General features: G+C 41.1%; 2 protein-coding genes across 2 annotated transcripts; one reads left to right on the forward strand and one right to left on the reverse strand.

Annotated features, from left to right (window-relative positions):
• Nucleotides 1-1,020: 1,020 nt before the first annotated feature.
• Nucleotides 1,021-2,519, reverse strand: LOC127674956 (protein BEX1). The gene is made up of 3 exons (XM_052170818.1): nt 2,396-2,519; nt 1,939-2,018; nt 1,021-1,620 (listed from the first exon to the last, which is right to left on the reverse strand). Exon 3 carries the CDS (start codon nt 1,613-1,615, stop codon nt 1,229-1,231), a length of 387 nt encoding a protein of 128 aa, XP_052026778.1. The 5' UTR covers nt 1,616-1,620; nt 1,939-2,018; nt 2,396-2,519; the 3' UTR covers nt 1,021-1,228.
• Nucleotides 2,520-11,723: 9,204 nt separating this feature from the next.
• On the forward strand, nt 11,724-12,020 carry Tceal7 (transcription elongation factor A like 7). Its single transcript, XM_052170133.1, has one exon. It carries the CDS (start codon nt 11,724-11,726, stop codon nt 12,018-12,020), a length of 297 nt encoding a protein of 98 aa, XP_052026093.1.
• Nucleotides 12,021-26,528: the final 14,508 nt, after the last annotated feature.

A 26,528-nucleotide genomic window follows, 5' to 3' on the forward strand; every position in this document is an offset into this window, starting at 1 on the left:
CAAAATCCCAGAGCCTGAGTCATCAACCAGCCAGCAAACACCCGCTGATCCGAGGCCCCAGGCACATATAGCAGATTTCCTGGTTGGGCCTCAGTGGAAGCAGATGCACTTAATCCTGAGACTTGAGGCCTCAGGGAGGAGGAAGGAGGGGGCAGGGATGGGGAGCACCCTCGAAGGGGGTGGTGGGGTGGGGTGGTGGTGAGGAACTGTGTGTTTGTGTGTGTGTGTGTGTGCGTGTGTGTGTGTGAGAGAGAGAGAGAGAGAGAGAGAGTGAGACGACCGGCTGGAATGTAAATAAATAAAATATTTAATAAAAAATAAAAAAGATTTCATGCCCAAGTGTTTTGGCTGCGTGTACATCTGAGCACCACGTGTGCCTGGTGCCTAAAAGTTATCAAACTGACCCAGACTAAAGTTATAGACTGTTGTGAGCCACCCCGTGGGTACTGGGAGTTAGAGCTGCATCCTCTGGTAGTGCTAAGTCATCTCTTTGTTGGATATTTTATTTACTTACTTTCAAGTGTTATCCCCTTTTCCCATCCCCCCCAAATCCCCTATCCCATGTCCCCTCCTCCTGCTTCTATGAGGGTGCTCCCCTACGTACCCACCCACTTCCCTGTCCTGGCATTCCCCTCCACTGGGGCATGGAGCCTTCTCAGAACCAAGGGCCTTTCCTCTCATTGATGTCCAACAAGGCCATCCTCTGCTACATATGCGGCTTGAGCTATGGGTCCCTCCATGTGTACTCTTTTTAGTCCCTGGGAGCTCTGGGGGGTCTGGCTGTTTCCTCCTATGGGGTTGCAAACCCCTTCAGTTCCTTCAGTCCCTTCTCTAACTTCTCCATTGGGGAGTCATCTCTTAAGCCACCAAATTCTTCATTAAATAATGTGTATAATTTTGAAAAGAAATATAAAGAAAATGTTTTTTTCAGTTCTTCCAGTGATCAGCACTTACTCCACCCATGTGGCTGTTCATACTCTTATATAAATAAAAGATTAAGGAGAGAGAATGCCTTTTTAATCTGCTTTATTAGGTTCACAATATGTATATGGATCTTCCCATGCAACTGCTAAATTCTGCTAACGAAAGAATTACAGGCCGAGTAAAAAACACAAGTTTCAATTAGAAGCTGGTAACAGGAAGAGAGCTACACAAAAGGAGTAACCTCAAAACTTGTACATCACAGAGCAGGGGTCCCCATATCATCTTCAGAGAAAAACCTCAGGACTCAGGGCATAAGGCAAAACTCATCATGGTGGTCGTGGTGAGGGGGGTCAGTGCTAACCGCCCGCATACTGTGGCTCAGCTGCTTTTCCCTTAACTTCTCCATGAGCTGTCTCACATCCTCCCCAAACCTTTGTGCGTTCTCCTCTCTCATCCTGGCCTGGGGCTCCCCACCCCTATGCATCAGATCCCATCTGTAGTGCGCGATGGGCTGCCTAACGCGGAACCGCCGGCGACCTCCTCTAGGAGCACAGTTTTTCCCAGCCTCGGAAGGCAGGGCCACAACTGGCTCCCTGTTGTTAGCATCTTGCGGCTTTTCTTCCTTCTCCTCCTTTTCCTGATGGCCATCTTCCATGTTGAGATTTTTTACTCCTTGATCTTTGGACTCCATTTCTCCTAAGAAGCAAGAGAAGGAAAAGATTTCTTCGTGGATTGATCACCAACAAGGACAAGAACTCTCTGTTTTGCACCTTTCAAAATTCATTTCCCCACCTGAAAGGTCCGTACTCTCTAGAAGACTCAAATCCGGCTCACCTCTCCCCAAAACCCACCGTGTTTCCTGCAGATACATCTGATGCATCTGCGTCATCAAAATGGAAGAATAGGATGAAAGAGAAGAATCCGGTAGAGGGGAGCAAGCAGGGCTCTGATATACCCAGCTTTGCGCACGTCCCCTTTCTCCCTCTCAGTCCCCAGCCCTGCCCCTGCACCTACCTGGGCCTATCCTTGCCTTCTTCTCCTCTTTCCAGCGATGGTCACCACCAGGTGCTCCGCGAAGCTTCTGCTCCTCAGACCTGAGATCAACCCAGAAAGATGGATGTGTGAGTGGGTGGGAGGGAGGACCTGTGGCGCTGTCCCGAGCGCCGCCACCGCCCAGGCTCTTCCCGCCGCCTCGGCCACCCCCACCCCTCCCCGCCGACCACCGCTGAGCCCCCCACTCCCCGATGCAGGGATGCCGGGGTCTACGGGAAGCTGTCGCGGGGCGCATGCTCCTACTCCCGGAGGGTCTCCGCCCGGGCCCGCCGCCCCTGTCCCTGTCCGGCCGCGCCGCTGCGCACACGGGGACGGCCACCTGCAGCCTCGGCCTGCGCTGCGACGGCCGGCCTGCCGGGGTCGCGGCCGCGGGACCCCGACGACGGGCTCCGCGGGTCCGGGCCGCTGTCCCCCTCACCTGCTCCGCTCTTCCTCCTCCTGCTGCTTTCCGCGCCGCCGGGGCCCGCGCGCTCTGCGCCACCAGGAACAGGTGCCTCCGTTAGGGATGGCGGGCTGGAGAGAGTGAGCGAGGGCAGGTCCGAGACCCAGTAAGGGGTGTGAGCCTGCGTGGGCTAGTCACGTGCCACTTGCGTCAGAAGCCAAAGCTCCGCCCCCGGCCCCAGCCCCTCTTCCCGCCCCCAGTGTCTTGCTGTGCAAAGTTCAGGTCCCTTCTTCACCTCTAGGTCCCTTTAATGTCTCCAGCCTGGGCCCTGTCTCTCTGAGCCCTGAGCGCTTCATACTTCGATGAGGGCCTTGTGTGTGCTTTGGGGCAGCTGGCCATTCCTAGTTCTCTAGGGGATTGACTTTCCCCTCTTCCTTTGTTCCCAGGTTGCACCTCCTTCCTTCTGCTGTTCCCTCGGCTTTTCATTTTTATGTCCCTAAAATATGTGGGAAAAGTTAGTCAAGAAACTGGCTTGTGCAGATTTTAAAAGCTGCCGCCCTCTGTCCCCCCCCCCTCCCTCTTCTCAGTTCCTCCCTCTCTTCCTCAGAGACAGGTTTTCTCTGTGCAGCCCCCTTGCTATTCTGGAACTCCCTCGGTAGTTGGTCTGGAATTAAGAGATCCAGCTCGGTGGCTGGTCTGGAATTAAGAGATCTGCCCGCCTCTGCCTCCTAAATGCTCGGATTAAAGGCGTGTGCCACTAGGGCCTGTCTGATTTTTAAAATTTCTTAATGGATTCCCTTAGTGTTCTTTTGGTGATCACGAAAAGCATGTGTCTTTTATATGCAATAATAGCGGCGAAGAAAAGACTCTTGATTTGAGAATGGGGTGAGCATGGGAGGAGTTGGAGAGAAGGGGCTTGGAAAAGGAAAAGTGGTGGAATTATATTTGTGTTAAAATTTTTAAAAAGAAAAGGAATGGTGTCTCTTGTTTGTAAAAACCCAGCACGGAGAGAACTGAGGCAGGATGATTTCTAGTTTAACACTGGCCTAGGCTGGGGAAATCTTGTCTCATTTAAAAAATAAAAGTCTTATCTGAAAAACAGGATTAAATTTGGGGGAAAAAAAGCCAACCATCTGTCTCTCCTGCTAAGTCATTATATAAATATAGACTCCACAGGCAGCAGCTGCTGTTTTTGGACCTTGGAAAAGGAAAGTGCAGCTGATGCTCCCCTTGTGAGGGGCCCCGAGACATGCAAGGCATTTTCATGAGGTGAGCCAGAATTTACTGTGCTATAAAACCTTGTCAGATTTTCAGAATGAAAAGAAATGAACCAATCTCTTTCAGAAATTTCTGCTTCAAAAAATGATCATGTATTTAAAATAATATTAAATTATATATAGTAAATCTATTTCAAGGCCAGCTTTGGTGGCTGAGAGGGCAGTAGGAGTGGAGGACAGGCGACCCCATAGAGAATTGGGAAGTCAGTGCAGGAAGGTTTCAGGTACATAATTAAGAAACAAAATACACTTTTATTTGGTATTCTAGTCATGAGCAATTAGAAATTGAGACGTAAGAAGTATTACTTATATACTTTGTGAGCTTTAAATGTGAATTTTTTTTCTTGATACAGGGTTTCTCTGTGTAGCTGTGACTGGCCCGGAAATCAGAGATCTGTCTGCCTCTGCCTCCTGAGTGCTAGGAATAAAGATGTGTACCACCATCTTCTGGCTAAAGGTGAAATGTTTAGAAGTAGGCTATGTATGTAAACTAAAACAATGATGAAAGCATTAAAGACATACTATAAAGTGTACACATTTTATTTTTGTAGTGTTGGGAATGAAACCTGGGGCTTTCTGTGTGGTAGGCAAGCATCTTACCATTGACCTACATCCTCAATCCAAAAAAAGTCATGGTTAAACTGTATAATTTAATATTTAATGTACTTATCAACAGATAAATTACTATCAAGATAGAGACTGTTTTCCTCTGCTGAATATCTTGTCAGTCATACAAAAATTGTCAGGTTTATATTGTATAGGTTACATTTGCTTATTCTGGTAATTATGCAACAAACCATGTAGCACACACTCTTCATTCTCTGATAGATTTCCCTAAGCATATCTTTCAAGATTCATCTGTCATTGCTTGCACGAGTAGCTTGTTCTTTCTTTTGGATAGTAACATTAGTTTCCAGAACAAAATCCTGCACTTACTATCCTGCTCCCAGAAAAATGTGGTCCTGCTTCGTGCTATGATTCCATAGTATGTGTAATGGTGTTCACAAGGGCAACCTCCTGCTCTCCAGGCTCGTGCTTAGCTGAGTTACACCTGAATCTCATGAGAACCTGCACAATCTCCAAGTGCCCTTGGGCCTCTGCCATAGATTGTGCTATGAGCTAATATAGTCCCTTGGAGTAAATTTTTCTGCCTAATAATATTCTTGTCATAGTAAATTATTAAAGCATAAACATTTCTCGGCTGCAGTCAGTACTCTTGTTATTGCCTAGCCTGGTGTAGCAGTGTACTCATTTCAGCGGTTTTGCTTTACTCATTGGTGTGTGTGTGTGTGTGTGTGTGTGTGTGTGTTGTGTAAATCAGAGAAAAACTTTAGGGAGTCAGTTCTCTCAACCCACCTTGATATCAAACCCACCAGAGTATCAAACTGAGGTCATGAAACTTAGCAGCATGTTCCGTTTTACCCATGGAGCCACCTCACTCAGCCTCAATCTAATTTCTTTTAAAAAATTAATCAAGCTGTAAGAAAGACATAATTTTGTACCTTCTTTTTATAGGTCAATATAATAGCAATTTTGTAATTTCTTATAAGTGTTCAAAGTATTTGATATAGTATGTTCAATTTTTACGTCCTATTTACAGAAAAGATATTAAATATCTGGAAAGATGTGTGGATACTAATATGTGTTTCAAGGACTGGAAATACATTGATAGAGTGCTTGCAGGGTGTATGCAAAGCCCTGGCTCAGTCTCTAACACCATATAAAACTGATTGTAGTTGCACACATTTAGAACTCCAGCACTTAGGAGATAAAAGCAGGAAGTATGAAGTGTTTAAGAATGTCTTTGGCTACATAGTGAGTTTCAGGCTATTATGGACTACATGAGAACTTTTCCTTAAAAAAAAACATCACATCTTAGTAATACAAATGCGAGAAAAACAGACTAGAATATACCCAAATGTAGATTAATTGGCTTATATAAATCATTACCTTAAATACATTTTCTCTACAAAGCAACAGAAAATATTCCATATAGGGGAATTTAATGAAGTACTATTAGGTAAGGAAATATAAGGCAAATTATCACCAGGGACAATTAGCAGTCATGGCTAAAATGAGTGATCCCTGAACTCTGACAAAGTTGATGATCTGGAATACATCTGTATACAAATAATATAATAAAAACACAACGTTTTCTCCATTTGTGTTGAATATTGACCAGGTGAATATCAGCGTGGATAAAGTAAATCTGATAACCCAATACTTAACAAATAATTATGTCATAGTGTGTGTGTGTGTGTGTGTGTGTGTGTGTGTGTATATATATATATATATATATATATATATATATATATATATATATATATATGAGATAAGGTAGTATGTATCCCAGACTGGCCTTGATCGCTCTAGATTCTATGAAAATCTCTTGATTCTCATAGCTGAGAATGATCATGAATTTTTTAGTCTTCTGATCCACTTTCCTCTAACTCCTGAGTACTGAGATTACAAGTATGTGCAAGGTTTTATGTACTGCTAAGGGATAAACCCAGGCCATTGTTCATGCTAGGTAAGTATTTGACTTATTGAGCTACATCCCCAGTATAATTTTGATTATTTCTTTAGTATGAATGTCTAATGAAGTATGTGGGTTAGTTAGGGTTTTACTGCTGTGAACAGACACCATGACCAAGGCAACTCTTATAAGGACAACATTTAATTGGAGTTGGCTTACAGGTTCAGAGGTCCAGTCCATTATCACTAAAACTGGAACATGGCAGCATCCAGGCAGGCATGGTACAGGCAGAACTGAGAGTTCTACATCTTCATCTAAAGGCTGCTAGCAGAATATTGACTTTCGAGCAGCTAGGATGAGGGTTTTATAGTCCACATCCATGGTGACACACGTACTCCCATAGGGCCAAATCTACTCCAACAGGGCCACATCTTTAATAATGCCACTCCCTGGGCAGAGCATATAGAAACTATCATAGTGTGCATTACTTCAATGGTGGGTGAATATGTTAACATACTGCTATAGAAGAATGTTGATGAACTTTGACACCATGACCTGGAAATAAGTGGGGAAAATCCTCAAGATGACCTCTCAGGTTGGTGTATGCTTGAAATCACAGTACCTGGGAGATAGAGGCAGGAGACTCGGGATTTTAAGGTCAGTCTTAGCTACACAGGAAGTTTGAGGCCAACCTTGGCTTCGTATGATCCTGTCTCCAACAAAAGTCATTGGGAGAATGCAGAAGAGAGTTCCTGGGTTTGTGTCATAAAGTACTTACACAAAAGCACTTTTAGACAAACCCCAATAAACAAACCTAAAGATGGAGTGAAAGGACCTCTACCTATGTTATAAAGTTCTATGGCTTAGGTTCCTTTGACAGGTCTCTTCCATACATTTCATCTTAAATTTAGGTCCTGCCTGCCCTTTGTGATGCCAGTCCACATATTTCCTAAAGCATTTTCTATCTGGGGCCAGCCTAACCATTGCCTTTTCTTATTATCTACTGATCCAAACAGCCCACTCCTCCTTTCAACCTTCTCAGCTATGTAGAATTTGCCTCTAAGAATGTAGTACTGGGCATCTGGACAAGTGAAAGAATAACTGTTACCTTATCGTGCATAAAAGGAGGGCAGTTGTATGTAGAACTTAGAGGAGAATGTTGTGGCAGATTGGTACAGACCTCATTTTAAATCCTGAGCTGACTCTATGCATAGCACTATCCAGATAAATGACCTTGCACATCTTGCATAGATATCTCTGGAAGTGAAAGAGAGAAAATAGAAGAAAGAGCACTAAAGAATCATCTGCCCTAACAGTTCACATGTAAGATAAGGACACAAACTGGGAAAGTGTCAGATGTAGCTGTCAAAGTGAATACAAAGCATACTGATTATAGGAGGCATGAGAATTAGACAAGGCACAGGCAGGGTGACTACAAAAAGTAACCAGACACACTGGGTTTATTAATGCTAATAGCACAAAATTTCATTTAAAGGTGAATGTTTGTTTTGACAGAGAATTGAAAGTTAAACATTGTGCCTGTAGAGTTATAAACACCAATTAGCATCATTTAGACGAGGGCAAAATATTTGTTATAAGCACAATTTAAAGCCGTGTAGGTAAATGTTTATGTGTGTCTTAATTTCAAAAGTGCATTGCATATGTGTATCGATATGTGTGTGCATACATGAATATACTTGTTGATATATATTTAAAATTTTATATATACATAAATATAGGCTCACAGGTATGTATATATTCATTCAATATTTCTAAGCATTTCCTCTTTTCCTTCAGTCCATAGATAATACCCATCTAAGATAAATTTGCAACAGAGCTAAGGTGACCAAGAAGATTCTATCTAGCCTATCACTGTCTAAAGTACTTCCAGGACTTTTTACAACCATAAATCTCCTCATGTGTTGTTGTGACTGCAAAGGAGCATGACTTTCTTGGGTAATATAATTTTTCACATAATAATAATGATTTCATGAGGGCATGTGTTTGTTATTACTCATTTGAAATGTCTTTCTCATATGTATATAATTTCTTGTATGTAAACGACAGTTCTACAAGTAAAGAAGTAATAAGAACAAAGATACATCCTCATAAAATCACATCTATTGCATTCAATTTTAGTATTACCCCAGAATGTCACACTTCTTAGCAATCAGTACTCCAAATGCCCTTCATCCCAGGAGACCAGTATTCCAACTCCTGTCACTACGCACAGAAATTTCAGATGAAGAATGCCATGTAAGTGGAATTGCACTTTTGTGTCTAGCTTCATCTTAATGGCTGTCTTCATCAGCACTTTGTACTTGTTTACTGACTCACTATATATGTTTATCTGTGATAGCCAACATTTTTAGTTTGACAGGATCTAGAATTACCCAAGCAACAAGCTTTTAGGCATGCCTTCTAGAGCTTTTCTAGATTAGGTTAAGGTGGAAAGACCGACCTTACATGAGGATAGGACAATTCCATGTGGTTGGATCCTGCACTCTATAAGGAGAATGCTAAATAACTGGCAGCATCTGTCTCTCTCTGTCTGGCCATTATGAATGCAAGGCCAAAGTCATTTCCATGACAGACTGTACCTTAAACTATCAGCTAAAAGAACTCCCTCTCAGCTGGGCATAATTGTATATGCCTTTCATCCCAGCACTTGGGAGGCGAAGGCAGGAGGATCTCTGTGTGTTCAAGGCCAGCTTGGTTTACATAGTGGGTTCTAGGACAGCCAGGGCTGTATAGAGAGGCCCAGTCTCTATCAAAAAAAAAAAAAATAAGTTGCCTTTGTCCCATATTTTGTCACAGTAATAAGCTAAGTAAATAATATGTTATCTATTTCTGGATGACAAATTGTATGGTATATTTATACATAGCAATGAAAGACAACACCCCATTTCATGTCAATTTCTGAGGGCCTTCAAACTAGACAGTTTAGGTTGGATGGTTTCACTTTAGCGTCTCTTACAAGACTGAAATGAAGGTGTTTGATAATGTTAGTGACGTATCAGCATTCAATCACAAGAAGATCCACTTCTTAAATATCAAATGTGTTAGCAGTTCTAGTGAGCTGTTGGACTAAGAGCCTCATTTCTTCTCTGGATGGTTACTAGCTGGTTTCTCCTTTAAAGCTAGTCATTCCTTACAAATGGGTACAACAAAGCGCTATTTTTCAAAAGATCACTTCTTCTGCCCACGTAACCTTTTTTCTGGAATCATTTGCATCAAGCTTACTAGTAATTATTACATTCACAATGAGCTACGGGAGTTTTTAACAAACAGGACTGAAGAACTTTTCATAGTGCCCCCCATTGCTTATTTTCATGAAAACAAATCCATTCATATAACTAATGAAATCCTTAGCAGTAAATTTTTGGTATGATGTGTGGTAGTTTTTGTGACTAGCTGAATAAAGTCTAGAAAAACCTAGGTGGGACAGAAATGTTTGAGAGAAACAAACAAACCAAAAATGTTCTTACCAAGGCTAAAGACTTTTAAAAGTAATATATTCAGGGCACAACCTTCAAGAGGATAAAAGACTATAGCATGGCACAATCTGAAAATGTGAAATCAAAGTAGTAGATATTTGTGATTGGCTTCAAAGATCTGCATATCTAAGCACAAAATGCTGTAGGATTAAAGTCTTAGTTACCCATGTGACAGAAGGACTTCACCTGCTCTGAAGTCTCCGTGAAAGGGCATGCTTCAACTGCTCTGTACATTTTGAGCTTCTAAAAATGTGTCTGCCTGAAAGGTCTATATTTATATTCTGACTTCATTAGCTGGAACAGGTGCTTGGGTTTTCTTATCTTCCTATTTTTAATCTTTTTTCCAAATATGCATATCTTTAACATATTTTAGATTATGAGACTTGTGTTTATGGAAAATTGAAAAATAGGAAGATATCAGAAAAAAGTAAAAATAAATAAACCCAATTATGATCTCATTATCTAATTTATTTTGTATCCTCCAAATTGGTTTCAAGAATTAGACTATAAGGAAGATGATATTTATGCCAGAGGGAGGGGTGAGTAGAGAGGCAAGACTGCTACTTTTCTGTTCTTGCAACCAAGACGAGGACGAGTAATCCTTTCTCTCAACACAACCCCTAAAAAAGGAATGATGGTTAATATAACCATGGGAAGATGCAGCCCCTCCCTGGTAATTAGAGAAAGGCACATTCCATCCATAAGGAGAAGGGGCCACTTTTGACCTCTGAAATTAGCTAAGGCAAAAATGAGTGACAGGGCCTGGTGTGGTGGGGGTGGGAGGTTAGTAGACAGGTCTACTTCTGCAGTAGTGCTGATGGGAGGGGAAAGTAGGGACCAGAGTTGGAAGATGACATAATCCTCACGTGATTAGAAGCTGACGTGAGCCCAAGTCGTTATATATCTAGGTTTCTTTCTCCTCTGGGTACGAGCTCTTTACTGCCCTGAATACTTGTGGCCAAGGAGAAGAGAAGGTAAATTCCTTAAATCCCAGCAGACTGGTATACAGAAACCACCAGGAACCTTGGATTGATAGTGGCTGAACAAGAAGAGAATCCATCTAGACTTGTTTCCCCATAACTTTAATTGGGAGCTAGCTAATTGCATATATTTTAATTTTTAATTACATTTATGTATTTGCATGCATGTTTGTGAGTGCATGTTTCACTACATGTGTATGGAGGTTAGAGCAAATACGTAGGAGTTGGTTCTCTCCTTCTACCATGTGGATCCCAGAAGCTAAACTAAGGTTTTTAGACTAGCAGCAAGTGCACTCAGCCAGCTTGCTAGTCCAATAGTTGCATATTTGGCAAAAAAAAAAAAGAAGTAGGAAACATGGGGAAGGATTGAGAAACATCTAGCAATCTAGTGATAGGGATGCTCTTGTCCTGGACAACTTTTCCTTCTTCTTTGTCTTTCCCCAGTTTATTGGAGCCCTGAAATGTGAGTTAATGCATGGAGAAAGGCTGAAATAGTGGGACAGAGACAAGAAATATTGAGATAATTTAAAAATGGTTTACCTCATCCAATGCTAACGTGCAATGGTGGGGTCAAAATAGGGGATAGAAGATGGTGAGTCTTACAAGGGTCAAGTCTGAGAGTGAGGATGGGCGAACAGGCACACAATTCTAGACTAATGGATAGCTAAAGGAAAAGAACCAGGCAGTAGAATACCTGAAACTACCATAGTGAGGAGAATCCCAGATTCTGGATAATGAAAACATGTTTGGTCTCAATACTCTTTTCCCTGATCCCTTGTTGCTGTTTGTAGGTCGAGAATACTGTGTTCAGAGATACCATCTGACAGGAAAACAAGCGAGAAACTATCCTGTGTTTGTACAGGTTAGTGTGTGGGAGTTTAATAGGCTGGGGTTCTGAGGGTGGGAGTTGGGAAGGGATAAGGAAGAGTGGGATGGGATTGAGGAGTGGGGAAGAGGAAAAGGAGATTTGACGGTAAATTGAAGAAGAAGCTGAGGTATTTTCAGTTTCTGAAGGCTGGAACTGTGAGCCTGTGAGGCATGGGGAAATGGATTCCAAGAGAAAGGGATTCAAAAGTAAGAAGGTAATCTGTCTCTGCATTTTCTCCGTGGACTTAAGCAGGAAACGACAAAATCATGCAAAAGTCCTGCAGTGAAAAAGAAGGCAAGTCCAAGTGCAGTGAGCCAAAGCGAGAGGATGAGCATGCCTACGGAGCTTCTGAAGGCCAGCGACTGGAAGGGAATTTCAGACAGAGGCTGCTTCAGTCTCTTGAAGAATTTAAAGAAGACATAGACTACAGGCATTTTAAAGGTGAAGAAATGACAGGAGAGGAAGAAGAGATGGAAAGGTGTTTGGAAGAAATAAGAAGTCTGAGAAAAAAATTTAGGGCTCTGCATTCTAACCGTACTCATTCTCGGGACCATCCGTTTTAATGCAGTGGGCCTCAGAGATTATTTTCTGTTATTAATATTTCCACTGCTTTCTGTTTGCACTTGCTTTTATAAATATTTGCTATCATTTCACTTTGATACTTCAGTTTTGGTTATAGCCATGTATAAACCTCATGCTGTCCACATCTCACCTTTTAATTTTGCCCCACTGATTTAATAAGAAGTTGTGTTCATTGAAAGGACAATCATCTGGTAGTTTATTGAAAACCTGGAACTGCAAGATAAAAAGCATTATGTATTCATTTATGTATAATCCGCGCCAAAGAGGTTAATTTATTTCATCTGGTTTCTCTTTCTTACTTTCTGCAAAATGAATATATTCATATCTGTATTTGTCTTATAAATTTTGTATCACAAAAGGGAAAACAATTAGATATAAATGAAAGGGGTTTATCAGTTGCTCTTGGAAAGCAGTGAAACAGCAAACTTTTAATAACAGAAGTATAAGAAAGGCAGGTCAACTGCAATTTGCCTTTGGATTTCTTAGCCAGAGGAATAAACTGACCATTCTAAAATACATTATGTTTAAGACTTGGTCATTTCATGGGGAAAATTATTCACTTTACAGAGATTTTTGTATAGAACTGTTGTGGACAGTAGCTCTGCACTATGTTGGTGAGACCTTATTTTCGCATGTGCTTTTGGAAACCCAGCTTGTACAGAGCCATCCGTTTGAGGGAGGACATGGAATGTTTCAATATATGCTCAAGAACACTGCCGGAAGGCAGAAATGGGATCTTCCATGCCAGCCCTCAGCCTTTGGATCCCTTTGTTTACAGAACATCTTGCCTTGGCCTTTTGCTCTCTGAAAGCTGCACAGCGGCTGATGCACCGGGGGACCTTATGGTTCAAAACTGCATCGAGTTTCTAACGAATTGATTTCTCAGTGTCTTCTTAAACCTCTGCTTTCTAGTGATATTTAAAACAGGTGCCACTGCCGGAACACTGCCAGTTCCACACTGTCCTGGGACATAGTTTTTTTCTAGATACATATTAAGAAGTAGAATTGTTGAGTCATAGGTTAATTCAGTTTAATTATTATAGGAATTTCTAATCTGCTTTTCAAATATGGCCATTGACAATGCATAAGGTTTCTTCTTTCTCTATATCATTGATGATGTGTGCATGCTTGTGCGGGCCTCAAGTTGGCGGATGTCTTCTTTGCTCTCCTCCCACTTGATTTACTGAGGCAGGGTCTCTGGGCAAACCCTACTCACCAATTGCAGGTACTCTGTCTAGCCTGCCTGCCTTAAGGATTTTGTGTCTGAATCCCAAGTGCTAGGATTACAGGCAGCTGCCTCACCTGCTAGGCTTTTCTTTGGGCTCTGAGGATCCAAACTATGGTAAGTATGTTTATCCACTGAGCCATCTCCCTAGGCCAATGTGTTTTATTGCCTGAATGTTCTTAGTGTAGTCACCCTAGTAGAAATGAAGTTGTGTCTCTGTCCTTTTCTTCTGGCTTCTCTCTTCTCATCACTCCCAACTTTTATTGTATTTCTGAATTAATGAAAATACACGAATGTAGCAATCTACTATTTTAAGTTAGCAGTTGGAAATTTAGTGGACAAAATACAAAAAAATCTTTTCTTAGGGTTATTGCCTATTGGACACATTTAACTTTCCCAAATCCAAGAACAATTAAACATTTTATTGCCTATTAAATATAAAACTAGATTGTATTAGTGCTCCTCATAGATAAAAAATTCAAGGAACAATAATTTTGTTCTACGTATATAATGTGTTGACTGACATGAGGGACATCTGCCAACACCCTACACTGATGACTTTCTCACTGGAGTCTGGCTATTTTGAGAGTTTTCTGGTATGCAAGGGGATACTGTTAATAATGAGGTGATAACAACTTTTACTTTGTGATAAATAATTATATATATTTAATGTTAAACACAGCCCCCCCCCCCCCCCCGCGAACTGAAATAATACAAAACAAGTTTTACGAAACTATTGTCAGAGAGGACTGACATGTGTTCTTTCAACACACACACACAACCTAGGGATACATGACTCCTTCCCTCTCTGGGAACACTAGGGAAATGCTTAGCAAACCATGCCACACTACATTTGGATCACAATTCAAAGACTGGGCATCTTGCCAGGGACATAAAAAGGTATGGAAGGAACTCTGTCATCCATGTGACCACCAGACCTCCATGCTCTTTTTTTAGATAATTAATAGTCACAGGAAGCATGGCTGGAATTTCATGAATTGACTTCTAGCCCTCTATATCTAGGCTTTTTGGAATGTTTAGTAGCCACAAATTAATTCTTCAGACTTTGTTAAGTTTGCTGTCATGTTCACGTTTAGAACAGCAATATATCTTCCCAAACAGCCAGGGAGTCCTGAACACCCCAGGTGATGTCTTGGCCCCAAACTGATTCTCTGTTTCTTTTTCTTTTCTCTATTATCTTTCCAGTCAAAGAAGTTATTTTGCCCAGTACTGGGAGTAGAGATCTTCATCCATAAGATGTAGTTTGCCAGCCATTGATCTTTATAGGCCACCACAGTTGAGTCATACTGAATCTGAAAACTATCCCAGGCAGCATGGTTTGTGGCACCTATGTTTGTACTGGGTTATCATGTATATTTTAGATAAAACACTTTCATTTCTCTGGTGTAATATAAACACTCAAAGTTGGCCTGATATCTAGCCACATGGTTCTGTACGCCCACATTACAATCTGACCTCCTGCTGAACAGCAAGAGCTCACACTCAATTGTTATCCTTTGAAATACCCTGAAAGAGTCAGTGAAACCACATTCAAAGAGATAATAATCTCTTTGAAGTTCCTCTGGGGTACAATTACACTTTGCAAGGGTTCCTGGAAGTATCTTCCTCGTAAAAAGATATCTTCAGTATATTTGTAAATCAGTCTTCTCTCAGCTCCAGAATTATCTGTTGATTCTACTTCTCCTTAAAGAAATTCTTTTCTGATGTTACAGTCCGCTGACATTCATTCTTGGCTTGAAGAATCATTTGTGTTTGATTTTACACCTCTCTTCATAGATTATATGAGACATTTTCAAGGACCTCTTGCTTCCTCCTGTTTCAAGCATTTTATTTTAAACCCACAGGTCCAAAAAGTAAAGCACCTGTTTTGAACAATGATTTGGGGTTCAGGGCTAAACCCCTGAAAGACAAGCCACATGAGTATATTTCCTTATGAGGATTTTTTTTCCAACCACAGGAATAGGAGGAACTGGAGAAACTCACTAGGGAGCTTAGCTGGGTGTGCAGAAAACCTCTTTGAACTTCTGAGCCAAGTGGCCTTATTGTTATTTGAAATGTCTTCATTCCTACATTTTAAAATTCTCTCTAGAGAATTTAAAAAAAAATCTCAAGATACTGCCATGTATTGTTTAAGACCCAGACAACACAAGGACCCACTCAGGAGTGCTGACACCAAATCTGAGAGATGCAGATTTGATTAACAAAAAGCAGAAGAATTAATTTGCTGCTACTAAAAATCTAGAAAAGTCCAGGCATCCATGTGGTACTTACTGAATCTGCAGGCACAGAGGATGCAAGACTTCCACCACAGTTTCAGAGAACTGTTGACATCAAGCAATGTGTAGTAGTGCTGAAGTACCTGTAAGGTGGCCCTGAAGCATTACTTCATGAAGATCTGGAGGTGAATCCATGGAGATCCCAGGATGTTACAGATGTTAGGACAGTGAGGTGTTCATTAGAGGAAAGTAGCAGACATAGGTGGTGGTGTTTGCCCAAGAGACAGTGTATATTGCCTCAAGCAGCAGAACTGGAGGGATGGGGCTACTTAAGTTCTCTGGAGATCCATCATGAGCCATAAATGTTGGCCAATGGAATTGCAGGATTTGATGCTTGCCTTGCTGCATATTTTAGTTGGTTGGCTCTAATGATTCCTTGTTATGTGATTCAATTCTTCCTTTTGGGAATTAATGATTACATTTGGTAACACTGTGTGTTAAAATTGACCATTTTTTGATGTTATAGGAGACCACTCTTAAGAGACTTCCTTGAGTCTCAAAAGAGACTTTAGACTTTCAAACAGTGTTGAAATTGTTAAGGATTATAGGGACTTTTGAAGTTGGGATACAATTTTTGCATTGTAAAATAAGACTATGGGAAGAAGAGGTGGAAATGTGCAGTTTAGAAGTGATAGGCTTGGGTGTCAGGTTGACAAGGGGTTAAGTTGTGATCTTTAGTATTATCAACTTGAAGAGGATCTAGAATCAGGAAGGAGACAAACCTCCAGCCATATCTGCAAAGATAGATTAGGTTAGCCTTTAGACTTGCATATATCTTGATTAGGTTTATTAAGGTGAGGTGATCTACCCTGAAAAGGGGCAGGGCCATTTCTTTGGCTTAGATCCTGAACTGTATAAAATGAAGAAGCTACCCAAGCAGAGAACTGTTTGCTTCCTGATTGTGAACACAGTGTGATCTGCTTCCTCTTGCTCCTGCCATTAGGAAGGACTATACCTTGGGGCTGCTAGGCATAATAAACTCTCCTTTCCTCCCACCTCCCTCCCTTCCTTCCTCCCTTCCTCCCTTCCTTCTTTCCTTCCTATATCTTCCTTCCTTTTTACTTCATTAAGTTAATTTTGTCAGGTTTTTTTTTTTGTTTTTGTTTTTGGTTTTTTTTTGGTTTTTTTTTGGTTTATTCGAGACAGGATTTCTCTGTGTAGCCCTGGCTGTCCTGTAACTCACTCTGTAGACCAGGCTGGCCTCGAACTCAGAAATCCGCCTGCCTCTGCCTCCCAAGTGTTGGGATTAAAGGTGTGTGCCACCACCGCCCGGTACAAGGCTGTTTTCTACACCAACCTCACCATTTAAACTTCCCATGTAAAGATTCCCAGTCTCCACATTCATACCAGTAATTATTTTCCATTTAAATTATAAATATACTAGTGGGTATGACATATCTTATTGTGCTATTGCTAGCAATAAATGATACTGAACAGTTATTTACATTATATCCTTTTTGTAGATTCAAGTCCTACCCTTTTAATTGTGAAAGGTTTAGTGTCCTTTTTCTGAGTTGCAGAAGTTGTTTATATATTGTAGGTATCAATCTTTTGGTTGTAGTTAGGGAAAATTTTTTTATAGCATTAATCATTTAAAAATGTCTTGACACATAATTATAACATTATAGTTTTAGAGGATTTTACATACGCACTTAAGAACAATGCATATTCTATTGTTTTGTGATAGTTTCTGTATATATCTTTTATATACAATTGACAGTTTTATTCTCTGCTCTTTTTATTGACCTTCAGTTTGAAACTAGAGTATTGAAGTTTACACAATTATTTATCTCAGAAAGATTATATCATTTTTTGGTCTTTTGTTTGGTTATTTCATTATACCTTATTTATAAATTGAACATTTTAATCAAAGTATTAGACAAAGAAGACAAAGACCTTCTTTGTCTTCTCTATGATTTTATTTTTTTTAAGTCTGGGGGATTGCCATTTTCTAGTTTCCTGGCCTCTAAACACGCTCATTCCCACATTAACAAGTGTGAAAATAAGAAGCTAACTCTGGAACATTTCTTAAAACGATATGCTCCAATTCCATTTGTTTTCCTGAAAAGTTCATAATTTCACTTTTTCCTCTATGGCTGAGAAAAAAATTCATTTTATGTATGCCCCTCATTTCTCAAATACACAAATTAGGACATCTATCTCTTCCGTAAATCAAGCAAGCAATAAAAAGTAGAGTTACAAGCCAAGCATACAATATTGGCTTTTATGTCTGTCCAGTTAATTTCATCTGACATATTCCTTTCCTCATGTAACTCAAAGTTGTGGTCTGGTGCCCTTTCATTTCAACCCGATGAATACTTACTCTTTCACATTTCTGGTAGGACAGGTTTCTCAGGAAGAAAAATCTTCTTTAGCTTTTGTTTGTCTAGGAATGACATACTTTATTCCTCATTTTTGAAGACAGCTACAAAATATTGACCCTATTGGTATTGTTTCTTTCAGAACTTTCTTTTTTATTGGTTATTTTATTTATTTACATTTCAAATGTTACCTCCCCTTCCTATTTTCCCCTCCACAAGCCCCCACCCCCTCATCCTTCCCCCTCCCTCTATGAGGGTGCTTTCTCCACCCACTCACTCCTGCCACAGCGGCCTAGTGTTCCCATACCCTGGGTCATCAAGCCGCTACAGGACCAAGGGGCTCCCCTCCCAGTGATACTGGATATGGCCATCCTCTGCTTCATATGCAGCTGGAGCCATGGGTGCCCCCTGTGTACTCTTTGGTTGGTGGTTTAGTCCCCAGGAGCTCTGGGGATACTGGTTGGTTAATATTGTTTTTTTTCTACGAGGTTGTAAACCCCTTCAGCTCCTATAGTCCTTGCCCTAATTTCCCCATTAGGGTGCCCCCCGCACCCCCGCACTCAGTCCAATGTTTGGCTGTGTACATCCGCATGTGGGTTTGTCAGGCTCTGGCAGAGTTTCTCAGGAGACAGCTATACTGGGCTCCTGTCAGTAAGCACTTTTTGGCATCAGCAATAGTGTCTGGGTTTGGTGCCAGCAGATGGGATGGATCCCCAGGGGGGGGTGGTCTCTGGATGGTCTTTCCTTCAGTCTCTGATCCACTCTTTGTCCCTGCATTTCCTTTAGACAGGAGGAATTCTGGATTAATATTTTTGAGGTGGGTGGGTGGCCCCATCCGTCAACTGGGGGCCATGCCTATCCACTGGATATGGTTTGTATAAGTTCTCTCTCCCCTTTGTTGGGTATTTCAGCTAATGTCCTCCCTGTTGGGTCCTGGAACCTCTTGGGTCTCTGGCATCTGGAACTTTCCCTAGTACCCCTCCCCGACTGCTACACACCTACATTCAAATTCCCGACCATCTGTCCTTCTCACTCATCTCCTCTCACATCTGAATTGGCCCTGCTTTCCCTCCCCTTCCTCACTCCCTCCCAGATCCCCCTTTCCCTCTACTTAACAGAGATTATATTCTCTTCCCCCTACTGAGTAGGACTGTAGCATCCACACTTTGCTATGATCTTCTTCGTTCTTGGCCTGTGGTCAAGTGAATTGTGGTCTGTGAATTGTGTCTTGGGTATTCCGAGCTTCTTTTTGGATAATATCCACTTATCAGTGAGTGCATACCATGTGTGTTCTTAAACATGCCGCTATGATGTGCTCTAGTCTCCACGGTTTTGAGAATTCAGTGACTCATAATCTTGTCATGCCTCCATTGTACTTAACAAGACACTTTTATTTCCTTCAAGATTAAGTCTTTGCATTCAGCTCTAAGCAGTGTGAGCATAATACCTCTTAATATCGATCTCTTTTGAATTATACCATTTGGAATTTTGGAGCCTCTTGGGTGTATACATGAACAGTTTTCAATTCCAGTGAATTCATCATTTCACTTGGCCACTATAAATTTTTTTATTGTTTTTTAAAAATAATTTCTTCTTATTGTCTTGTTCATATTTTCTTTACATTTTTCTTTTGCTCAATGACTGCATTTAACATTCTGAAGACATTTAAAATAGTTATTTGAAAGCATTTACTGGGCCAGAGAGATGGCTTACTTGGAGGATACATGTGTTTGTTGCTGATCATGACCGGCCTGACTTCTGCCTCTGGGGCAAACATGGAAGGCAAAGAACTGACTACCACAAGTTGTTCACTGACCTCTACACTCGCTCAGTGACATGTATGTGTGTGTACACATGAATAAATAAGCATGTCATAAATTTTTAATATAAACAAATAAAAATCATTCCTTGGTAAGTGCTCTCATGAGGGCTCTAGCTTTATTTTCTTCCTTTCAGGGAGATACACTTTCCTGTTAGCTTATATTCCTTTTGGTGAAAACTGAACATTTGAGAAACATGATGTATCAACTTTAGCAATCAGAATCTCCATCATCTCCAAGATGTACAGATGTGTGTACGTATGTGCGAATAGGAAAGATTGCTGATTAATAAAGTTGTCTATTTGTTTAATAAAATTTACAAAATATTTCTAACTGGTTGATATCAGTGAGAACCTACTTTATTTAGGGTTCTTGAACACTTCAACCTCTCTTCTAGCCCACCAACCAGAGGTAGGGGGAAAAGAAAGTTAATAGGAAAAGAGGATTTGGGACCTGTTTCCACTCTTTGTTGTCAGGATACCAGCAGTCCAGTCCAATAGCAAATGCCAAACACAAATCAGTAGCAGCAGAAACTATAAGGCTCCGCCGAATTGGCACCAAGTTAGCTGAAGTGGCAAGAGTCAGTTGTTGCACAAGAAATTCTTTGGTGCATTTTTCTCTACAAAGTGAAGACCAGCAAAGTGTTAGATGGTGTAGCAATACAACAGAATCCTCTCACTGTCTGTGGGGTTATATTTATATTCTTTCTAAACATCTTGTGCCCTCTTAAGCATCCACTCCAACAAAACATCATATGCTCTCTCATGTGTCTGCTTCAGCAAAACATCCTCTCACAAGATAGCTTCCAGAAAAACATCATGTGACCCAACTGAGTTTCCAGAAATTTCTATTTCACGTCTTTTTTTCACAGAATGTCCTCAGCTAGTGTTCTAACATAATATTTATCCTAATGATAGAAAAAATGTTAAAGTCAAGCATAAAGCTAAAAGCAAAATACTTCTTTCAGTATTTGAAAAACAACTTACATAATGGAATTTGTCAGACTTTCTTTTTCTGTTTTTGAGCATATAGATTTCCTCACTAAGCACAGACACAGCTGTACTCCCACAGGTTTTTGTGTGTTCTGTTCTCATAATTACCCCTTTGAATATATCAACACATTTGAACATCATTCCTTTTGCCCACAACGGATTGGTGAGTGCATTATTTTATTGTTGGTTTTGGCTTTTTGAGGTACAGTGTAGTCGAGGTAACCTGAAACTCATTATTTAGACCAGGCTGAACTCAAATTTGTGGCAATTCCAAATTTGCTTCTAAAATTCTGAGAGTACAAGTGTGTGTGACCGTATCCAGGAAGAAGTTTATTATTTAATTTGAAAACTCCTTGGGACTTGCTTCCTGTCCTGATGGTTAGTTTTAACTGCTAATCCCACACAACCTAGAATCACTTGGGAAGAGACGCTTAATGAAGAGTGATCTAGATCAAGCAATCTGTGGTGCATTTTATGGAGCACTGTATTGCTAGTTAATTATGGTGAGAAGAGCCATCCTAATGTGGGAAGCAGCATCTGCTAGAGGCTTAGAGAAAGGAATGTGAAAGAAGAAAAGTGCCCCTTCTTTGCTGCCTTGGCCTTTGCTCTCAATGGTGATTTCATCTTTCCTCCTGCTGCAGCTGCCGATCCCTTTGCTGATAACAGAACCAGGCGCCTTCCTGCTTCCAACACGAACTGAAGACCAGTGTCTCCAAGGCATCCTCCAGGCTTTTGGTGCAAATTGGGACTGCTGAGACACGTAGCACAGCCTTGAGGGGTAAACAACTAGTCAGTTCCCAACCTTTCTTCCACTGTATTGTGCAAATCAACTCAGTAAATACGTCTTTTATGGGCCAGTGAGATGGCTCAGCCAGTAAAATACTGGCTGCCAAGCCTGATGTCCCAATGACCTGAGGAACTGAGGTCTATTTCAGTAATCTACATGGTGGGAGTCAAACTAGAGATAAAATAATTCTGCTCTGCATGGCATCTTCTGACCTTTATTTACGTGCTATGGTATGTTCCCCCCCCCCCCTCTCTCTCTTTGTCTCTCTGTCTCTGTCTCTCTCATACATGATAAATAAATGAATTAATATAGACAGTGGTAAAGCGTCAGGGAAATTTACTAGCTCACTGAATGCCTAAACCCTTCAAAGGGTTTAATGTGGTTCTCATACTTCTTTTGTTCAGGTTTTTGGAGACGAGGTCTCACTGTGCAGCTTTGGCCAGCCTGAAACTCTCCATGTGGATCAGTCTGGCCTTGAATTCATAGAAATCGTCCTGCCTTCGACTCCCAAGTGCTGGAATTAAAGACATGTGCCACCACACCTAGTAGTTCTCATCCTTCTTATTGAACTTCAGTTAGTTCACTAAATATCGAGTTGTTGCTAAAGTGAAAACAGCTCACTGACACTCAGTTGCTTCCTGCTTTACATACACGGCTACTCTTCCCTGTGTTTGTGGTGCTTGCCTGCTGCTATCATCCCATCTGTCCTGAGTCCATCACCAGAGGCAAAATTGGTGAGAGTACCTAATCTTGGACTTTTTCAAAATGGCACTAAATAAGCCTCATTTTGTTCTAAGGTACCCAGGATCAAGAATTTTGTAATAACAGTGGAAAATGTGCTAATGCACAATGTTAATAATAATAATCAGAAAATAATATTTTTGTCATTTTTTTAAAAAAATGATATTTAATCTTTTTTTTTATACTCCAGATTTTATCCCCCTCCCAGTCCACCCTCTGACTGTTCCACATGCCATACCTTCCCCTCCTCCCCTCTTGTCTCTATGAGGATGTCCTCATACGCCATCAGACTTTCCTACTCCCTGGGGCCTCCAGTCTCTCGAGGGTTAGGTGCATCATCTCTGGATGAACCCAGACCCAGCAGTCCTCTGTTATATGTGTGTTGGGGGCCTCATATCAGCTGGTGTATGCTGCCTGGTTGGTGATCCAGTGTCTGAGAGATCTCAGGGGTCCAGGTTAATCGAGACTGCTGGCCTTCCCATGGGGCTGCCCTCCTCAGCCTCTTCCAGCTTTTCCCTAATTCAACCACAGGGGTCAGCAGCTTCTGTCCAGTGGTTGGGTGCAAATATCTGCATCTGACTCTTTCAGCTGCTTGTTGGGCCTTTCAGAGGACAGTCCTGATAGGTCCTTTACTGTAAGTGTTCCATAGCCTCAGTAATAGTGTCAGGCCTTGGGGCCTCCCCTTGAGCTGGATCCCACTTTGGGCCTGTCTCTGGGCTTTCTTTTCCTCAGGCTCCTCTCCATTTCCATCCCTGTAATTCTTTCAGAGAGCAACAGTTATGGGTCAGAGTTGTGACTGTGGGATGCCCCCTCCCCTCATTTGAAGCCCTGTCTTCCTGCTGGAGGTGGGCTCTATAAGTTCCCTCTCCTTACTCTCAGGCATTTCATCTAAGGCCCCTCCCTATGAGTCCTGAGAGTCTCTCACCTCCCAGGTCTCTGGTGCATTCTGTAGGGTCCCCCCACCCCACCTCCTACCTCCGGAGGTTGCCTGTTTCCATTTTTTTCTGCTGGCCCTCAGGGCTTCAGTCCTTTTCCCTTACCCAATACCAGATCAGTTTCCCCTCTTCCCCTTCCTGTCCCCTTTCTCACCCATATCTTTCCCTCCCTCCCTCCCTCCCCACTTGTGATTACTTTCTTCTCCCTCCCAAATGGGATTGAGGCGTCCTCACTTGGGTCCTTTGGCTTGTTATCCTTTTTGAGTTCTGTGGACTGTATCCTGAGTATTATGTACTTTTTTGGCTAATATCCACCTATTAGCGAGTGTATATCATGCATGCCCTTTTGGGTCTGAGTTACCTGGAGCTGGAAACAACCCAGAAGTCCCACAACAGAAGAATGGATCCAGAAAATATGGTTCATTGACACAATGGAGTACTACTAAGCTATTAAGAATGAGGACATCCTAAGATTTTCAGGCAAATGGATGGAACTAGAAAATATCATCATGAGTGAGGTAACTCAGACCTAAAAGAATATTTTCTTTTTAAATTTATATTTTTTAGTACTAGGTAGAGATCAAATCCTACAGGTACTTACCCACTGAACTATGACCTCTGCTTTTAGGCTGGCCATGTTAATGTTACAAAATATATATCTTAAACTCTAATATTTTGTTTCTTGTCTTAATTTTTACCTTTTTAGATTGCTTTTGTAACTACACCAGTTTTCTTTGGAAACTACAGGCCAGTATTTTTTCTAACATGTGACATTCTATCATTTCCAATCGTTATTTTTAAAATCTTACTCTTATAAGCCACCTGTGACTTATTATTTTATCTAATCTTATTTGGATTATTCAGCCAACTTAAATTTACTTTGTTGATAATATTCATGTTATGCCTCTCACTTGATCCCTGTGTTCTCTATTTCTACTGATTAAATAAAACTATGAGTATTTAAAAGAGAATTTCTGGATCTTCAAAACTTGTATGCCGAAAGTTTGTCTGTGTATATATCCATTGACTTAAAGAGTATGGCTTCTCAAGGGGGAAAGTGTACCAAAAGTCTTAGTTTCTATAAGGGACATCTATCTTATTTTAAAATGAAATTTGTCACAAAGCCAGAAAACAATACATGCCTGTGCTTTCATTGACAAGAAAAATTTATATCAATACGACAGGTGCCCTGTTTTCAGTCTCCATTATTGTCCTTGACTGGTCTCATTAATTTCTGCAGTAGTCACAGAATCTTGGGAATGAGGATACTCAATTCCATATCTCTAACCTAGAACTCAAAGCCCTATGAATTTCTACATAGTTGTCTAGTGTAGTTGCCTTCCATCTACAATATTTCACAGGTACCTCAGCCTTATCACATGGAAAAGTAATGACAAGGAAGGAGTAAGCTGCCTGTTTCTCTGACCTGGAGATCAAATTGCAGTACTGGATCTGGTCACAAGGTGGCCCTTTATTCTACACTTTAAGTTTTTATACTATGCAAAGAAATTTTGATCAGGAAAAAAATCAATTCTTATAAGTTAGAGAATATTATTTACTAAATATTACACATTGATTCTTGAAGATGTGTATGCATCAAATCATCAAAGGATTCTGCCTGTAAATTTCCTTTTCCCTTTTTAACCAACACACTCTAACTTTTTCATTGCTAGACCATATCCTTTTCTATCCAGTAGTTTTTTGCTTTGTGTTCTAACTTCTGCTTTTTCACAACTTGGACATACTTTGATGATCTCTTCAGTCATCAACATCAGGAATTTTGCTTTTTTTTTTTTTAGAGTTCCTATTTCCTGTGTGACTCTTGATTGGATTAACAGACAATGGGGTTCTGAGTGAACCTCACCTTTGGATGTGTTTATGAGAGTGCTTCTTGAGAGGATTACCTATCCTGAATAGAGGCAGAACAACTGCATAGGCAGGAATCTAAGACAGAATAAAGAGACAAAGAAGAAAGTTATCTGACTGCTGGCGTTTCCCTTTCTGTGCTTCTTGTTGGATGCTAGAGACAAACCATTAGTACTACCTCACTATAATGGATTGGCCCCCAAAGACGTCCTCACTTAAGTTGGTTATTGTAAAAATAGTCAGTCCCAGCATCATAAAAATGTAACTAATACAGAAAATTGATACCGAGAAGTAGGGTTGTTGCTGTGACTACCATATTTTGTAGGTTTTTTGAAAGAATGTGTAAAAGAAGTTTGGAGCCATGAGCTAGAGAAGCACTAGCATGACACAAGAAGAACTTAATGGGTAGTAGCTCTTCTATGGTAAGAATCTTGGACTGTCAATAGGAAGGCCAGAGCTCACAAGCTTCCACAGGCGAATAAGCACGCTATTGGAAACTAGACTGGAGGTTATTTATGCTTTCTTTTGGCAAAGAATCTGACTACACCCTGCCAATTTCCTGAGCATCTGAGTGAGGATGATTTGTTTGGTGGAGGAAATTTCAAGGCAGTGTAACACTCACACTGACATTGCATTCTGTACTTAGTCAGACTCAGAGTAAGAAGAAACAGAAAGTGGAGTAGAAAGACATAAAAAAAATGTGGGATTTGATAGGGAGCATGGTGGGAAAGGGGTAATGAACCTGTTAAAAGTTGAAGACAGGGCATGTACAGATCAATAGGAATTTGAAACCATGATTCCACTCATTTGGATCTCCAAATTGTGGTACAAAGAGTTAGTTGGCTTCTCAGACAGAGAGTAGAACTTTGAATCATTCACTTAATGTTGGGCATCCATGTTGTTTCTTTGGGCATCCAAGATGAGTTACAGGGTAATGGAATCTTGCATCAAAGTTTTAGCAATGTTCTGAAGCCTGATGACATACGGCAAGACTGGATTCCCTGAATGGAACTCCTGAGCAGTCTGTATGTGAAGCTGTATGAGTGAAGCTAGAGTCGAAAGTAGAGAGCCCAGGATATTCATGCCAGAAATGTGGGCTGTTTTGGTGAGGAAAGCTGAAGGAACCAAGTAGAACTCCCATATGTTCTAAAGGCAACAGAGCTGGGGGTGGGGTGGGGAAGAAGGGCTATTGAAGCCATTTGGATCCCAGATGGTGCCATTAAGTCCTGTCCAACTCATTCTAACTTATCTCCATCCTTTTTTGTCTCTAAGCTATTTTGCAACTCAGTGAGTAAATATTGAGGGTAACGGATGTGCCTGTAATTCCAGCGCTCAGGAGGCAGAGGCAGGCAGGTCTTTGAGTCTGAGGCCAGTCTTATCTAGAGAGTGAGTTCTGGGACATCCAGGGCTACATAGAGAAACCCTGTCTTAAAAAACAACAAATAAACAAACAAACCAGAAAAAAAATCCCAACAAAGTTATGTCTAAATTATTCAAGTCTCTCT

Source organism: Apodemus sylvaticus, chromosome X (genome assembly GCF_947179515.1).
Source record: "Apodemus sylvaticus chromosome X, mApoSyl1.1, whole genome shotgun sequence".
Lineage (NCBI taxonomy): Eukaryota > Metazoa > Chordata > Mammalia > Rodentia > Muridae > Apodemus > Apodemus sylvaticus.

What these genes read in the sequence shown, in the direction of transcription:
- Tceal7 (XM_052170133.1), top strand. Translation starts at nt 11,724, where the DNA reads ATGCAAAAGTCCTGCAGTGAAAAAGAAGGCAAGTCCAAGTGCAGTGAG.
- LOC127674956 (XM_052170818.1), bottom strand. Translation starts at nt 1,615, where the DNA reads ATGGAGTCCAAAGATCAAGGAGTAAAAAATCTCAACATGGAAGATGGC.